This window comes from Blastocystis hominis (genome assembly GCF_000151665.1).
Source record: "Blastocystis hominis, Singapore isolate B (sub-type 7) whole genome shotgun sequence assembly, scaffold_15".
In the NCBI taxonomy this organism is placed as follows: Eukaryota; class Bigyra; order Opalinata; family Blastocystidae; genus Blastocystis; species Blastocystis hominis.
In genome coordinates this window covers 125,644-143,196 of record NW_013171822.1, presented here as the reverse complement: position 1 = coordinate 143,196, position 17,553 = coordinate 125,644, and the positions used below count along the sequence as shown (strand labels likewise).

The window sequence follows — 17,553 nt, the reverse complement described above, 5'->3', positions numbered from 1 at the left end:
GAATGGCTTTCACCACGATTTTTAACGATGCGTCATACTCCACCAGCTCCAATCTACCAATCATCTGCGTCGTTTCATGCCAACAAAAGATCGAAATCGAATTCGACGAGATTGGAATTGGGGGAATTGAGGAGAGGAAGAAGATAATCGAGAACGTTCTGATCGTACATGTTGTGATTCAGCGTGTGCAGATTCTTCATCAATCGAAGCACGCGCAGTTTGTATTCATCTAAGTAGCTCACCGGGCGAGTTCCGGGGCGGATCGTCGAGCTGACGGTCGTTAGAGAGCAAATAATCGTGTTTAAAGCGCTGTGGCGGATGATCGTGTTGCTGTATTCCGGCGTCGTCGGCTTTGTGTACAAAAGAAGAAGCTCTAAAAGCTGCGACGCGACTTGGAAAGCCTTCGTTTTAAACCGTGGAAAAGTGGAAACCTCGTTGGACTTGTCGTAAAGACAATAACTGATCCCGTTGAATAAATACAAAACGATGCGGAGAGAGAAGAGAATGTCGATCACCACGTTCTGCGGAACCGACGAAATATTATTATACACGTTGATTAAACACCCGATCCCCGCTTTCACGTACTGCCTACCCCTCACTCCGTTTCCACGTTTCCACAGATTGTTCAGGCTGAGAAGCATCGCTGCGGAGTTGATCAATCCGCTGGTGAAGAAGATGTCCAGCACTTCGCCCTGTCCGCTGCTGAACAGCTGCAGCAATTCCACCGCGATATCCACGATTTGCTTCCGCTCCGCGCTCTTGATCGCCGTCTTCTGCGCGCTGGCGACGACCGTTTGAGTTTGGGTTTGGGTTTTGGCGGCAGACTGGCTGAGCGAAGAAGCGGCCTGCGCGGTAGAGGCGTTGATTTCGTCGGTGATGACGTGGGTAATGATGGTCAGAACGCCCATCATCATGAGAGAAATGCAGGTTTCGGGGTCGGACGTGGCGACGGACAGAATAATCTTCGCGTTACAACGCCTCCATTTCTCAATAAAAAGCTACCTTCATTCCAAGCAGACACACCTTCTCGTTCTGCAGATTCTGCCGAATCAACGTCAGCAAAGGGTACAATCCGTTCTCCTTCACGATCACCTTCGCGTTCTCCGGCTTCGTGCAGCAATCCAGCAATTCCTCCAGCACCCCTACCGCGGTTTCCGCGTTTCTCTCTTTCTCTCGCTTCGTCAACTCCTCCACGATCGCCAGACTCATCACGATCCTCGATTCGCTCACGTTCTCCATCGTATCCGCGCCTTCTCGCCTCCACGACGTCCTCGACGCCGTCCTCGACGCCGATTTCACCTTCGACCCGCGCAGCTGCAGCGTCATCGAGGGCGGCGACAGCCCCATCGCCTTCATCGTCGCCGTCGCCGAGAAGTCCTCCTCCATGTCTCCGAAGTCCAATCCGTCCAGAATTCCCTCGCTTTCCTTCGACAGACTCGACGATCGCGGGATTCCGCGCCCACTAATCTCGATCATCCCCGCGGTTCCGCTCGACGCCGCGCTGGATCGCGAGTCGGCGCGGCTGCGCGCAGGGCTGGCGGTGAAGTCGACGAAGATTCTGTTCTTTCGCTGGCTCTGCTGAGCGGCAAACCAAGGCAAGGCGAGGAGCTGGGCGCCGGATTTGCGTCGGTTCGGGTTTTTCTGGAAGCATTCGCGGATAAAGTGGAGACAATCGGGAGTGAGGACGTGCTGCGGATCGTCGATGGGGATCTCGGGGTCCTCGCAGATGTGGTAGAGCGCGGACATGCCGGTGAGGTTGAAATAGGGAGGCTTGCCGGTGAGGAGCTCGAGCGTGAGGCAGCCGACGCTCCAAATGTCCGATTTGGTGGTGGGCGCCTGCATCTGGATGACTTCGGGAGCCATCCAGTAGGGGGAGCCTGGAGTGGAGAGGAGGCGAGGAAGGTACCGAATTCGCCTTGGAGAAGGTCGGGGGATTGGGAGGTGGAGAGAACGGAGATGCCGAAGTCGGCGATTTTGATGTTGTTGTTTTTGTCGATTAGGATGTTGTCTGCTTTGATGTCGCTGTGGATAAGAAGAATTGACTATTGGAGTACCGATGAATGATGCCATGTCGATGAAGGAAGTCCAGACCTAGAAGAACTTCGCGGATAATCCGGCGAGCCGTTTCTATGTCAAACAACCCAGATTTCAGGACCTTGTAGAGGGAACCTCGATCCATATATCTGTAAAGTTAGAAATAAACTTGCGTGATGTACTCGTATATAATATAGTACTCTTTTTCAAACAAAAAGTGATCCCAGAGTTTAATCACAAAAGGGTGAGAAATTGATTTAATCAAATCAACCTCTGTCTACAAGTGATGAAATCAGTCAAACTGAAAATACTCGAACCGTAGACAAAACGGCTTGATCAACTTGATCAAGACAGATTTCTTTTATCGCTGCAATTTTGTTTGCACTCTTATTTCTTCCTCTGTAGACAGTCGCCTGAGCGCCTTTTCCGATAATCTCCTCAAATACCTATACAACAAAGCAGAAAGTGTACAACTACCCATTCTCCCACAGTTTTTATTGGTTTAGCTACTTTACTGTTGTTCATTTTATAATGGTGTAAATACTTTAGGTTGAGATATAACCGCGGTTTAATACAATCATGTTTCGTTTTATTAGTTTTGCTCAAATCACGATATAGAGTCGTAAAGAGACGTAATTCGAGCAATGATGACTGATGAAATCAAAACGCTCGTAAGGGTCCATTTGTATGATTACCTAAAGAAGGAGTGCGAAAACGTCATTGGAATTGCACTGCTCCTCAAAGACAAGTCAGTCTTCTATTCTTGTGGAACTTTTGAAAACGAACAATCATTATGTATTATTTTTAGTGATTGCTAATGCACAGTACAGTATTTGTATTTGACAATAGAAAATGAAACAATCACGGTACTCTCAGGCATTGGCTGTTAATTAGTCGTTCAAGCATAAGGATAGTGTGTTTAGAATCATTTCAAGAGATCCCAGCTCCGTGTATCCGGGAAGATTAATAATAATTACTATATAGATTGGCACTTACATCACCTATCAACAGGCAGAGATGTATTTCGATTCAATTAGTAACCTCTGGAAGATTGTTTGTGGAGTTTTATTGGAATCCTCCTCAAGAAGCCAGTACTGTACTAAAGCATATTTCACAGTTTCCATATTGTATTTTTATAGAAACACAAGAAGGTTAGGCTCGAGATAATGGCGTAGCTTAATGGGATAGTATATCCACTTTATGGTCCACAAACGGTGGGACCCACAGGATTTCTGCTTACCAGCTGACATTTGCTGTTTATGAGAACGAGAAATAATCGGAGAGTGAGTAGAGTCACGTTAGAGAATCGAGACAGGAAAACCTAAAACGATTGGAAGTGAATCACAGCAGCTGATGATTGTTATTTCAATATTATTGAGGAAAGAATGTGTTATCAGAGATAGTAGATACATACAATTTAAGAGAATAGTTTGAGGTGAATGCTTCGTTTCTCATCAACTTTAACACACTCGGTTGGATAATAATGATTTTCATATGATGCTGATGTAGGTTGTGAAGCTTAAGACTCTTGCTAGCATTTGGAAGGAAAGAATGTCTTTATAGCTGTATAGTATTCGCACGATTCTTTAACAGATGGATGAATATAAGTCTATCGAATGGAAACATGATAACTGGATAGACAAATGACGAACTACGTATAGGGGGTCAAATTTATCAACAATACCATCTGCGTATTGTGTTTTCAAACAAACAAAAATGCTATCATATTACACATTTAGTATTTACTTTTTCAAATTCACCAAGAACTTCGAGATTCCTGCATTGTTAGGAACGAAAGTTTTATCACCTTCGTGCCAATTCGCAGGACAGACTTCTCCGTGTTCATCACTGAACTGAAGTCCCTTGATCACACGGATCGTTTCATCCACACTACGACCAACTCCATTATCATTTATATAAATATGACGGATTTTCTGATTCGGATCGATCAAGAACAATCCTCGGAAAGCTTGAGCATAATCCAAACCCGATTTATCTTCATTGTATACTCCATAGTTCTTCATAGTCTCACGAGTCACATCCGAAAGCAACGGAATATTGATAAGACCACCCAGTCCACCCTCAGAACGGGATGCCTTCAACCAACTCAAATGGGTATAAGGAGAATCTCCAGAAATTCCAAGCACCACAGTGTTCACTGCAGCCAACTTATCCGCAGCATCATTATAAGCGAATATTTCGGTGGGACAAACGAAAGTCCAATCCATGGGGTAGAACAACAGAATTACCCACTTTCCCTTGTAGTTATCAAGCGAAATATTGGAAATTGTTTCAGTTCCTTGAGCTCCATTCAAACAAAAGTTGGGAGCAGTTTGACGAATCGTGACGGGCATTTCTTAACTTGAGTAAATATAGATAAATAATTAATGAATATTAATGTAGAAAGATAGCTCATTTTTGTACAAAGAAAAGGTTGGGAACAAATGAATGAAACTCCCTTCTTTTTTCAAGGATTGTGAATATACAACAATCGAGCAGTTTTTGAGTCACCATGTTGAACATTGCACATGATGTGTTAAATAGGAAGCTGTATTGTTGTAAAAATAAAGAATCGGCTGTTTTTAGAGAAAGAAAGGTGAGTTACTATTCTTATAGTCTGTAGTTATACTGTTGGCAACTATATAGTAAGAATGTTAAGAAATAATGTGATACTCTCCAGTATGGTCTGATGTGTAATGTTTATCTCCTTCATGGATCCGTTTATACTAAATAATAGGAAGTAGCATCAAAAACGAATTCTGGTAAATAGCAATATGATTCTAATACGTTATACTGATGATATGTGTTTTCACTGATAACACGTATTCATTATCAAATACTGTAAAAGTGATGTGATTTCAAACATAGATTTTAGGTACACATTGAGTTAGTTAGAATCAGCAATCAGTATTGACAATAATAGTATTAGGTTTTATATTTAAACTAATAATGGATTATTAGATATTGTAAAAATAAGTATGCTCTACCATTTGTTAAACATTTGTTTAGGTACAATATTAGCACTCTATATCATACATTATTGTCAACTATTTTTGCTCCCCATTCCTACCATTATTACGAAAGATATTACTTTTCTGAAAGATTAAGATTACATTATTTCACAAAATGCTGATAGGTGTTGTGGCAATTAGAATTACACTAAATCATTGTTTTTTGTATTTGTGATGTATCTCAAAGATATTGGTATGAGATACATTATTGTACGACTATGATGAAATAATGGCAATGTCATGTATATCAAGAAATAAACAATCACTATCTTGGTGATTAGATACTGCAAATGTAAATGATTGATTGATTGATTTTGTTCTGTTTCAATGATCGAACTACTAATAAGTCCAGAAGGCCATCCAAAACAATTTAACATAATACAATTACCAAAATGATACACTATTTCCATCAAATGGGCAGTGTTTAAATGGAATTATATTCCAATGTATTTAACAAAAAAGAGCATTCAGGAATCAATTTAGGAACGAATATTTATTTAGGGGAATGCTGGCTCTATAGTAGCAGGAGTTTCATATCCAGGACAATCCGGAGTACTGGGCAAAGGATATGGTCCAATTATTTCATTGTTAAACATGCCAATCATTTCCCAATTCCAATTGAAACGACATTGAGCAGCATCTTTCTCATCATTCATATCATAATAGTAAGTTCGAGTCATTGTTTGAGACTGGAAAGCATTGTCGTCCAGACAGAACACAGGACACTTGACAATATTATCATAAGCTTCAATGGTCACACTAGTTTCAGGAGGACAAGCATTGATCAACTCCTCTGCGAAACCAGCAGCTCCCACCAAGCTGTATCCGTTCATTCTGAAATCCATGTATCTCAGTTTTGGGAAATTGACTTTATCTGTACACATGTTATACAGCAAATCAACAATATCTCTAGTAAGATTAGCAGCATAACCAGGATGTTCGACTTCAAAACTGAAATCATATGTAGCAATGTAGTTTTTCACAACATAAATCTCCTCCAAATTATGGAACCAGCCATTGCTGTTATTTGCATGCATATATTGCAACACTTCCAAAAATCCTTCACGATACAGAGTTCCATCACCAATATACAGAATACGAGGACGTGTGAATTGAGCCAAATTCAAATGAAGTAAAGCATGTTCAGTACTGATAGTACGACCTTTAATAGGATCATGCATAATGTATAAATCGATAGGAGCAGGATTCTTTACTTGTTTACTCAGAGAATCAAACCATAATTGAATAGTGATTTTATCAACTCCGGCAAGAGTAATTACACGAGTATGAGCTAAAGCTTTCGTAGGATAAGCATCACGAATTGCCAAATACAATCTAGTAACATTGATTTCAGAAATAATCTCCTGTTTACAAACATCAGGAGTTACATAATTGCAGTTATCTCCGAGAATGAAAGGATCATAGATGGGGAACCAAGGTTCAGGAGTAGGAGTAGGAGTAGGAGTAGGAGTTAGGGTAGGTGTTGGAGTAGGTGTTGGAGTAGGAGTAGGTGCTTGAGTGGTAGGATGCTGAGTAGTAGGTTCATATCCAGGACAATCCGGAGTACTGGGCAAAGGATATGGTCCAGTTATATCATTGTTGAAACTGCCAGTCACTTCCCAATTCCAATTGAAACGACATTGAACAACATCCTTCTCATCATTCATATCATAATAGTAAGTTCGAGTCATTGTTTGAGACTGGAAAGCATTGTCGTCCAGACAGAACACAGGACACTTGACCACTCTTTCTTGAGCTTCAATGGTCACACTAGTTTCAAGAGGACAAGCATTGATCAACTCCTCTGCGAAACCAGCAGCTCCCACCAAGTTGTATCCGTTCATATTCAGATTAATGGATCTCAGTTTTGGGAAATTGACTTTATCTGTACACATGTCATACAGCAAATCAACAATATCTCTAGTAAGATTAGCAGCATAACCAGGATTCTGACCCTCAATAGCATAATTATATGTAGCAATGTAGTTTTTCACAACATAAATCTCCTCCAAATTTACAAAATAACCATTGCTGTTATTTGCATGCATATATTGCAACACTTCCAAAAATCCTTCACGATATAATGTTCCATCACCAATATATATGATGCGAGGATATGTAAACTGCAAAAGATCCAAGTGAAGTAAAGCATGTTCAGTACTGATAGTACGACCTTTAATAGGATCATGCATAATGTATAAATCGATAGGAGCAGGATTCTTTACTTGTTTACTCAGAGAATCAAACCATAATTGAATAGTGATTTTATCAACTCCGGCAAGAGTAATTACACGAGTATGAGCTAAAGCTTTCGTAGGATAAGCATCACGAATTGCCAAATACAATCTAGTAACGTTGGTTTCAGAAATAATCTCCTGTTTACAAACATCAGGAGTTACATAATTGCAGTTATCTCCGAGAATGAAAGGATCATAGATGGGGAACCAAGGTTCAGGAGTAGGAGTAGGTGTGGGCGTAGGAGTCACAACAGGATTGATAGGTACAATTACCACAGATCCAGAATGTCCCTCGTTCTTTTCAATCGTTGTCTGGATATGGGTCACAATGTCCATCGGAATTTCAACCATATACTCAACTCTTGTAATATTGCTCATGGAATAAGCTCCCAATTCTAACATGAAACTCGAACTGATCTGAGTCACAGACATCGCCAAGAAGTTCCACAGAGATTGTATTCCGACAGTCATAAGCATCAGATTCGGAGTGTTCAGTCTGAAGTATCCATTCAATTCCATCAATCGACGTGAGGATGCTAGGCTGGACATACTGTTATCAGCGATAGTGAAATTTCGCAAAAGAGGGCACACTACACTAAAGCTAGAGAGATAAGGGAATGCATTGTCTTCAATGACTAATTCTTTAAGATAACGATAAGAGAGTGTCAGGTCTGTAACATCACTTGGATCAAAATGCTTGAATCTCAGTTCTGATACTTCTAAAGGAATTTCTTCGATTTCCTTCAACACATCGTAGGAAGAATATTCTTCAGGACTAGATTTGAGTTTCATCGACATCGCATATCCAGCAATTCCAGCATAGTTTGCATTCGTGTCATTATCCACAACAGGGAGATTCATCTCGATATTCTCGCAAGGGACCACGTTGAAAGTCACGGTCCATTTCTTTTCATCGAATCCCTTCATCACACCGTACAGAGAAGGCTGGTCAGTAGCTCCGGTGTAAATGTCATCGCCTGTCACATCGTTCACAGTCTTCATTCGAACCAAGTCGAGAGCCATCAGCACAATCACAGGATTGCCCTCAGCAATAAAGTTCATCAATCCGCTCTTGTTCGGAATATCGTTATTCACCACATCAAAATAGAATTTTGGAGTGTTTGCTGAGCAAAGCTCTTCTTCTGAAAGTTGAGATGCTACTTCCACATCCATTAATCCCTTCTCTGTCACAAATGCTATGATATCCGAAGGAGTAACATCATTCGATTGGACTTCTTGACTTTCAAGGAGGCACTTCATGATATAATTTAAGGATAACTGCTCATTAATTCCTTCTTTTCGTAAAGCAGTTTCGGCAGCAAAAATCAAAGCACTTGCCCAAGACGTCGAGATGGGATGAGAGATGGAATACTTCTCAGCTCCAGTACACAAGTCACGACCAACAATATTTCCAGACCACGACGTAGGAACTTCCTCTTCAGGATCCGCATAAGAACCTTCACCAGAGTAGGTCACTCCGAGATTCATCTGCTTATCCAAATCCTCGTCACTAAAATCAGACAGAATAGAGAAATTCATAGGGTAGTTTCGGTACTCAGACTTTTTCTCGATGTCCAGACATGCCTGTTTCCAGTCGCTGAAATGATCCCTACAAGTTATTATTCTGCACTAATTATACAATTTACAGTTATTAATATCATATCCACACTTTGAGGGATAGTCAGCCAAATACTTTTTATAGCCATCCTCATTGCAAGTATAGGAAGGTAGAGCGAAGACCACTTGGGACAAAACAACAATCCATAGAAATGCTCTCATTGTTATAAATAATTAAGAAAAAAACGAGTGTTAATTTTTGGTTATTTGTAACATTTATTACATAATGTGTAAGGCAATACAAAAGTGGTGTTTGTTACTATAAATATCGAAAACAATAATATACACGCTGTTAGACCTTCATCTGAATGTTTTAACCATTCATTCAATAAGAGTTGGTTTGTGTAATACTCTTAGCGTGCTCTATACAAAATAGGCAAAAGAAGGCCTGACGACTTAAACTGAATTGTCTAAAATCCATGTTGACATGTCCGTAATGTGCAGGAATATTTATCTATTTTCCACAATATTCAAAATATAGTCAAGATTACAGCCATCTTCAATTTTAACACACCATCTGTAGAGGCTACAAAGAATTGTTTTTTGGTGTTTAATGACACATAAAGCATGGCTTTATGACTTGCAATTGAAAAATGGGAATGTGCTAGTTCTCACAAGAAAATACCTTTACATTATAAAATCATGGACTAGCTCTTGTTGTATTTTGTGTAGTGAGTTAGGTTTTGAGAATTAACGTTGGTAATTAGAATTCGTCTTTTGGTTCCCTTTGGTATTAGGATACAAGCTATCCTTAAACACTAGCATATTGCAAAGGAACTATATGCTGTTTCTAGTCGTACATTCTTATTCCTCCTATTTGGAAGAAAGTTCCCACAATCTATTAATTTAGATTGTATTGTATTGCATTAAAAGATATTTTACGCATTCTTCGATGCAAATTACCTTTAGCCAAAGTCGTGTTTTCGAAGTATGTACTATTGAAAACACTCAGGATGCGGAATTATCGGTAAAACAATGAACAACAACTATTTCGTTTTAGAAAACCGTTGTAACGGTTTGTGGCCTGATTCCAACGGGGCTTGATATCATGATACTTGAAAAAGGCTGTTGTTGGTGAAAACAGAAAAGTCGCTTGCAACTCACTTGTGTCTGATATAACTATCCATAGTGAGCACATACCCACATGCACTATCAGAATAAAGCAAATTTGAACATAGTTTAGGCAAGTAAATAGTCTTGGTATATTTCGTCATAAACATTTAGAGATGACTGTTTGATCCTATAGAAATGAAAAATGCCAGTGAATAAGATTTCTTCAAGGCTTAAGACACTTTACTTATTTTGAACAAGAGAATACGGTTTGAAACTGTATATTTACTAAAGATCATTATTGAAAGGTATTCAGAATGTGCAACATAAATATATGTACCTCCGAATTGAATGGAATGGATTTATATGGAATGTAAAAAAAGCAAATAGTTACATGTAAAAGTGTTGTTAGCAATAGAGGGTACAGGATTAGAATACCAGCTTGTTCAGAAATAACCAAGTGAAAGAGGGAACGAAAAATGAAAATCAGTCATAGCATTGGTGACCAGTCAGTGGTGGAATTGTGAAGTAATAGAAGCAAATCCCTTATATTATGATCATATATATATATATAGTTTTGATGGTGAAGATTGAAGACTACTTGCACACTCAATAAGAAATCACCGCAATTGATCGGAATCGGTCATTATTTTTACACAAAAACATCCAAAACTCACTATATTGAATTCTTGTTGTATGATGGGAGGTATTAAAATGATATTGAATAAGTTATGTGAGATCTTTTTCTATTACCATTTATCCATTCTGAGAGATAAAGGCACAATCATGCTTGATACGTACATATTATGTCACTAGAAAAACTCAAATTGTATCGATACTCCAAATCTTCCCACTGTTTAATCCAGAAATCCTTCATGTTCAAAGCATGTTAGACATAATAAACACTGCACGGGAACATTACCGTTATTCCACAGTTTCTAGTTTATAACAAACAAAAAAGTGAAAGTGAATGCGATCCAAGAAATCGCCACACAAATAAAGAGACCCCGTAACGCAAACATTTTCAGGAAGAGAATCACTCCATCCCTCATCCACATTCCTTGCAATCCGTACTTCACAAGGATTCTTCTTCGCCGCCCATTCCTCAATTCGCCACACTTTCGCCACATATCGCAGCCATTCCTCTCCTTCCATCCCATCCATTTTCTTTTCCATCCTCGCCAACTCCTCCTCTTCCATTCCTTTTCTCTTCGCTATTGACTCTACAGTTTCGATTTCCACACGTCTATAAATCATTCTTTCAGTTCATTTCAGCGCCTACGTATATTCAGGTTTCGGGTTTTTCACTCCACAAATCACAACCTTTTCGACATTCAGCTGCACTAAAGCGCTCAACAAGTCGTCGATGTGTTTATCTCGACCACAGTAAAATAACAATCCGCACTTCGAAGCACCCAACTGATCATTAAACCAGCTGCAAGCTTCCTTCATGCTAAGGGGTGTATGCGCCCCATCGAGCAAAACCCGATGATTTCCCACGGTGATTGATTGCGCTCTCGCAGGAAGTCGAGTTTCACAGAGAATTTCGTGCATAATGGAATCGTCCCATTTTTTGGAATTCCCAAAATAGGCCAAAACGTTCGCGACCAACTGCGAAGCAACGGCAAAGTTTTGCAGCAGGTAGTGTGGGACGGGAGCAGAACTATCGGACGGAGAAACGACTTGTAACGCGCAGCCTGCGATTGAATGCAAAAATGGCAGAAATACCCTCGATTTCGGCACATTGGCGAAAGACCTGCATCACCTCGGGGCGCTGCTGGAGCACAACAGCAGGAGAATTGCGTTTAAAGATTCCTGCCTTCTCGAATGCAATCTGCTCGAGCGTGTTTCCTAAAACTTGGGTGTGCTCCAGGTCGATCAACGTAATGCCGGTGGTTATGGGGTGCTGGACGACGTTTGTAGCATCCAGACGGCCTCCCATTCCCACTTCCAGAACCACCACATCCACATTCGCCTCAATGAACACTCGGAAAGCGATAAGAGTCAAGAATCGGAAGAATCCTGGCCATCGAGTGATATATGGAGGGAGCTCCGATGAAGGACGCTGCTTAATCTCCTGCAATTTGGACCAAACAACGGAGAAGTGCCGAAGATATGTTTCTTTGGAAATCTGCTTCCCGTTAATGCAGAACCGTTCACATAAAGACTGAATATGAGGAGATGTGTACAAACCTGTCCTTAACAATAAAAAGAACGGAAACTACCTGTTTTGTATCCATATCTCCTCAACGCAGACTCAACAAAGGCGCACGTTGATCCTTTCCCTTTCGAACCTGCAACATGAACAATGTTGAGCTTGCTAATGTCAATCTCCAGCTCTTGCATATAATATTCCATCATCTTGCAAGCTGTAGAACGATCCTGCAAATTCGTCACATCACAATACTCGTTGAAAAGAAGCTTTTCACTCTCCTTGTACTGCCTACAAAGTACTTTGCAAAGTAAAAGCAAACTCCTCTATACTCTTCATTGGAGAAATATGAAAAATCGTTTATTCTTTGGTTTTTCCTATTCTCATGTCGAATGATGATTTTGCCATGAGAGTCTCGGAGAAAATCCGAGATAATTCCATGCTCAGGGAGCTTCGTCAGGATGTGAGCAAAATGTGCCGTCAAGACCAGTTTTCTTCCTTTCCAGGTATTCTTATACCAAGAATCATAACTACTTTAGGATCTCAACCCGTTTCGATGAATCGTGAAAATATGAACTATTTATCGTATATCGATTATTGTGTGTGCGAGAAAACTGATGGAGTGCGATACCTTCTGCTAATTTGGGATGTAGGAAGAAGAGAGATGTGTGGAGTAGAACAAAATGTACTTTATCGATCGGCGATACGATTTTTATTTGGTAAACGAGGTAAAGCTTGCCGCATATCCTCAGCCACAATCAAACCACAGTGTGAACTTCTTAAAAGCTACGCTACTCGACGGCGAGCTCTTACTTGAAACGAAAGCGAAGTCCCCGTACGTTTCAGCACTCTTTCTCACGTAGTTACCTCTGCTTCTGGGTCTTCGATATAATGTGCTACAATGGCAATCGGACCGTCTCCGAACTCTCCCTTTTAAACCGTCTTCACCTCATCCGAACCTCCGTCATCTCGCCCATCCATTCCCTGAACGTGAAACTACCCTTCGAAATCCGCATGAAGCCAATGTACAACATCGAGCAAACGGTGTTTGTCTGGAATGACGTAGTGAAGGACCTCTCTCACGAGAGCGACGGACTCATTTTTACGCCTATTGAGGACCCTTATCAATCGGGATCCTGCTTCCGCCTGCTCAAATGGAAGCCGATCTCGATGAACTCGGTGGATTTTAAAGTCTATGCGGAATATATTCGTTTGTTTTGTTTGTGGACTCAAGCAGAGGATTCGGTTTGCTACCGATTGCAAGCTTTGAGGGACGGAATCGATGTGAACTTCGACTGGATTTCGTTTGAGGGGAAGGAGGAGGAAGCTCTCTACGGACATTCGGGGCTGATCGTGGAGTGCGTTTTCGATGAGGTGGGAGCGAAACGAAGCGAATGACGCGCAGGATCGATGGACTTATGTGCCGTTCTGGAATGGGGAGAAATGGGTCCCTTCGCCCAAGTATGAGCTTTCTGAGAGAGTTGAGATTGTTGAGGGGATCGATTTTAGGGGGCGGGATGGAGAAAGGGAGGATGGAAGCCGCTGCGATTGCGAAATGACAAATCACACGGAAACGCGGTTCGAACGGTGGAGAATGTGGTGAAGAGCATCATGGACAATATTCAGATCGAGGAGTTGGACGCTGTGATTAAGTCGCGAACCAAACATTTTATTGTTTGTTCCATTTACTCGTTGGCTGGTCAGAATCGATGGTAAAGAAAGGAAAAACAAACCGGTTTGAAAAGAAAGTGAAAGTCGAGTCTCAGAAGTCCACTGCGTTTGGAGCAGGTGATTTCTCTTTACTATAGGACAAAAGGCAGTGTTACGACGTCTGCAAAGAAAATTATAAAAAAGCATCGCGATTATCTGCGCGGTTTGGAAAAACGACGGGAAGAGTGGCTTTTCTGGGACCACACTGATGAATAGACTCATCGTCGCCAATCGAGCGACGAACAACAAGCACGAGAAGGAATTAGAAGCCGTTGAAAAGCAGATTTTGGAAATGAAGGCGCGCATCGCATCAGAACAGAATGGCGACATGCCCGTCAAGTCCAGAGCGAAAAAGTAACCGTCTGTTTTCCACAAACACTCCACATAACCAATCTCGCAATCCACAACTTCCAGCTCTTAAAAGGATAATACAGCAGCGGCAAATCGGAAATCAAAGAGATTCCGGGCCACTTTGTCTTGTACACGACAGGTTTCATATGCGAGAAGGTCTCGAAGGAGAACTTCCCGTGATATCCGCCCATTCCGCTCTGTCCCACGCCTCCGAAATATAACTTCGAATGAACGACGTGCAGCACGCAATGGTTCACCGTGACGCCTCCCGAATCCGTAGCGAACACGATATCCTCGACCTCTCTTCGCTTCTCCGAGAACACATACAGCGCCAGCGGCTTTTCGCGCTGGTTCATGAGCTGGATTCCGTCCTGGTAGGAGTCCACAGCGAACACGGGGAGGATCGGAGAGAACAGCTCCTCCGTCATGAGCGGACACTCGGTGTCCTTCATTTTCAGCACGGTGGGCGGGATGAAGCGAGTCTCCGGTTTGAACGACGCGCGTCCGCCGATGATCACGCGGTCGATCGAGCTCGCAGAGTCGTCGTACATCTTGCAGATCGATTCGAAATGGCGCATATCCACGATGTGTCCCACCTCTTCCTCCGCATTCCCGAAACTACTCGTCATTGCCTCGTTCTCTCGCTCACCATTCCTTCTCTACGCGCTTGCACTCTTCGTAGAACGCTTCCTCCACTTCCTTCTCGATGAGAACGAAGTCCGGAGACACGCACTGCTGCCCTCCGTTGAAGCACCGCAGACACAGCACGCGCTTCGCCGCCAGGCGCAGATCGGCGTGCTTCGTAATGAACACTGGGTTCTTTCCGCCCAGTTCCAGCGTCACCGGCGTCAGATACTTCGATGCCTTCTCCATGATCACGCGACCCACCTTGTGGTTCCCCGTGAAGAAGATATAGTCGAACTTCTCAGCGAGGAGAGCGGAGGTCGTGTTGCGGTCTCCCTTCTCTTCGGAGCCGATGACTTGAACGATTCTACAGGTAACGAAAAATGGGGGATCCCACGTTGGATCCATGTATTTGCGAAGCAGGCGCGTGATGAGCTTGGAGCAGGTGGGAGATACATTGGAAGGCTTTACAACCACCACGTTTCCAGCGCACAGGGCGGCGGCAAGCGGCATGAGAGTCAGCATGAACGGATAGTTCCAAGTTCCGATGATAAGAGCGACTCCGTAGGGCTGCGGGACGAAATAACCGCGAGAGAAGAGGGTTACCATGTCACGCGAGTAACAAGAGGGAGTGGACCACTTGGGGAGATTCTTGATCATGTGGCGGATATCGGATTTCACGACAGAAATATCGTACACGACTCCCTCGAAGGTGTTACGGTTCAAGTCTTGCTTCATGGCAGCTAAAATCTCTTCTTCGTTTTCGTCGAAGAGTTTGAGGAGCTGCTTCAGCTGCTCAATTCGCTTCTTAATATCGAATGTTTTGTGAGTGTAAAAGGACTCGCGCATTTCCTTTACAAGAATAGGAACGTCGCTGAGTGGCACAGGCGCCGTTTTACCGACGTACTTCCATGGCTTGTCGGGTGTCACAGGAACCATTTTCAAACTACACTCAATTTGAAACACAAGGGGGATACATGTTCGACCGTCTCCACGAGTCATAGCGTATACAGAAAATGAGAAAAACGAGAGCTAGTACAACTCCGCACGCAATGAGGATAGCAGTCTATCGCACTCAAATCCAACCTATTACGCCGTACTTCCATGGATAACGCAATAGTAGCGACTAAACCAGAGAAAAATATGACGTCATCAAAGGAATGAATGACATACGCCAAAACCCCCTAATCCCCGCTATCTCATTCAAAAGTGTACGAAACAAACACACTCTAAAGAGACATGCTATACTTATGACTCTTCAAGTGGAGCATGGCTGCATCCATCAACACTTCCAGCTTGCGCAGATCGATGAAAATGTCACTTGCGTGTAAACGATCAACGCAGGCCCTGATCACCGATTCTCCGTTTGCGTTTATTCTGTTCTTACACTCCGGAGGGAACGGTACGCTGCTGTTGAACACTCCAATGTAATGAACCCTTGCAAACTCCGAGAGAGTGTTGAAAAACAGTCCTCCGATGTTTGGAGGAGAGAACGAAATCGCTACACTCCCGGGAAGCATGTAAACCACATTAACAAATCCAGAGCCTAAAGCACCGATAAAAATGTCCGTATTCGCCAGAATCGAGACTTGCTCGCTTGGTTTGAGCAACTCCAACTTCTGTTCCAATAACTCGAATTGCTCTTGATTCTGTTTAAAGAAGGACCGAACCTCGTCAATATTCTCAATAGCACGGCCAGGAAGATTTCCATGAATGGCTTCACGAAGAATGACCAGAACGCGAGGTCGTGTGAGAACGTGCCGTGGTAAGGAAATGCCATAATACTTATAGGCAGCACTTCGAAGTGTGTCCACCTCCGACATGGAGGTAAAAGTTCCTCCATAAAAATAACTCATCAGTCTACCGACTCCTATCTGCTGGTAACATTAAATCGATAGTAAAAACGGCATGGCGGAAGCAAATGTGGCCATTGGGATCGAGCGCTAGAAGGTCTTCAAGAAAAACAGTTCGAAAGCGATGGTTTGGGGGGAATAAGGAAGACGCCACATCGATATAACTCAAGATCCATGGATAGACTTTGTCTCTGCGGAGCTGCAAAAAGGTAATGGAAGTCAAAGGTGGGTAATGGTTACGATTGTGAAGATAGTGGAAAACAAAGTTGAAAACCTCGGTAAAGTGGGCAATGTTTCGATTGGAGTGAGAAAGCATGATGTAGCTATCGTCCTTGATCCAGTACCCGGAGGAAGGAACTGTGGCGGTGAGTACTTGGAAGTTCCACGACTTGGGAGAAAAGCTTTCAGAAATGTGCTTCGACGCAATGTATTTGTCATTCTCCGCATAAACAAGAGTGGCCTGCTTCTGAACATCAAAGCAAATGTTGTCCAATGATAATAGTTCGACTCCAGAGAGTCCCTTTACCACCTTCACAGACGAATAGGAATCACCCCGTGCATCATTCACAGGGAGAAACGATTCGTCCACTTTGGCTCTAGAAAATTTACGATCAATTTAGATAGATAGCTACTCTCCCAGATTTTCAAAAAAGCGTTGCTTTCTCTGTTCTAGACGTATTTTCCTACAGTGAACCAGAACCATACAGAAATACCAGGATTCATCCCAATAATCCACCGGGTCCTCAAAAGAATCAAAATACTGCTCTTGTTTTTCCTCCCTCACAGGTTCAACACTCGTAGGTGCAGTATCGACCTTACTTTCCAAGTCTACCTTAATCCTACATAAGACGAGTCGTCAAATCATACTCTCGAGTTAATGAAGTAGTTAGACGTATATTCAGAATGATTCCATT

At 42.4% G+C, this 17,553-nt stretch overlaps 8 protein-coding genes; 1 reads left to right on the top strand and 7 right to left on the bottom strand.

The window, feature by feature from the left end:
• Window positions 1–74: 74 nt before the first annotated feature.
• Window positions 75–2,070, bottom strand: GSBLH_T00001961001 (Serine-threonine kinase; the record flags this gene model as incomplete). Its single annotated transcript, XM_013040453.1, has 3 exons — window positions 75–588; window positions 619–986; window positions 1,024–2,070. 3 exons carry the CDS (start codon window positions 2,068–2,070, stop codon window positions 75–77), a joined length of 1,929 nt encoding a protein of 642 aa, XP_012895907.1.
• A 121-nt stretch (window positions 2,071–2,191) lies between these two features.
• Window positions 2,192–2,559, bottom strand: GSBLH_T00007051001 (uncharacterized protein; the record flags this gene model as incomplete). The annotated part of the gene is made up of 3 exons (XM_013040452.1): window positions 2,192–2,311; window positions 2,352–2,480; window positions 2,512–2,559. The coding sequence occupies 3 exons, from the start codon at window positions 2,557–2,559 to the stop codon at window positions 2,192–2,194; spliced, it is 297 nt and encodes a 98-aa protein (XP_012895906.1).
• A 1,192-nt stretch (window positions 2,560–3,751) lies between these two features.
• On the bottom strand, window positions 3,752–4,388 carry GSBLH_T00001960001 (uncharacterized protein; the record flags this gene model as incomplete). XM_013040451.1 has 1 exon in its annotated part: window positions 3,752–4,388. One exon carries the CDS (start codon window positions 4,386–4,388, stop codon window positions 3,777–3,779), a length of 612 nt encoding a protein of 203 aa, XP_012895905.1. The 3' UTR covers window positions 3,752–3,776.
• A 6,485-nt stretch (window positions 4,389–10,873) lies between these two features.
• Window positions 10,874–11,206, bottom strand: GSBLH_T00001959001 (uncharacterized protein; the record flags this gene model as incomplete). The annotated part of the gene is made up of 1 exon (XM_013040450.1): window positions 10,874–11,206. One exon carries the CDS (start codon window positions 11,204–11,206, stop codon window positions 10,874–10,876), a length of 333 nt encoding a protein of 110 aa, XP_012895904.1.
• A 406-nt stretch (window positions 11,207–11,612) lies between these two features.
• On the bottom strand, window positions 11,613–12,307 carry GSBLH_T00001958001 (uncharacterized protein; the record flags this gene model as incomplete). Its single annotated transcript, XM_013040449.1, has 2 exons — window positions 11,613–12,142; window positions 12,172–12,307. 2 exons carry the CDS (start codon window positions 12,305–12,307, stop codon window positions 11,613–11,615), a joined length of 666 nt encoding a protein of 221 aa, XP_012895903.1.
• Window positions 12,308–12,486: 179 nt separating this feature from the next.
• Window positions 12,487–13,499, top strand: GSBLH_T00001957001 (uncharacterized protein; the record flags this gene model as incomplete). The annotated part of the gene is made up of 4 exons (XM_013040448.1): window positions 12,487–12,607; window positions 12,641–12,750; window positions 12,779–12,936; window positions 12,965–13,499. The coding sequence occupies 4 exons, from the start codon at window positions 12,487–12,489 to the stop codon at window positions 13,497–13,499; spliced, it is 924 nt and encodes a 307-aa protein (XP_012895902.1).
• Window positions 13,500–14,146: 647 nt separating this feature from the next.
• On the bottom strand, window positions 14,147–15,892 carry GSBLH_T00001955001 (uncharacterized protein; the record flags this gene model as incomplete). Its single annotated transcript, XM_013040447.1, has 5 exons — window positions 14,147–14,780; window positions 14,812–15,153; window positions 15,184–15,732; window positions 15,764–15,852; window positions 15,887–15,892. 5 exons carry the CDS (start codon window positions 15,890–15,892, stop codon window positions 14,147–14,149), a joined length of 1,620 nt encoding a protein of 539 aa, XP_012895901.1.
• A 123-nt stretch (window positions 15,893–16,015) lies between these two features.
• Window positions 16,016–16,609, bottom strand: GSBLH_T00006357001 (uncharacterized protein; the record flags this gene model as incomplete). Its single annotated transcript, XM_013040446.1, has 1 exon — window positions 16,016–16,609. The coding sequence occupies one exon, from the start codon at window positions 16,607–16,609 to the stop codon at window positions 16,016–16,018; it is 594 nt and encodes a 197-aa protein (XP_012895900.1).
• Between the last annotated feature and the right edge of the window lie 944 nt (window positions 16,610–17,553).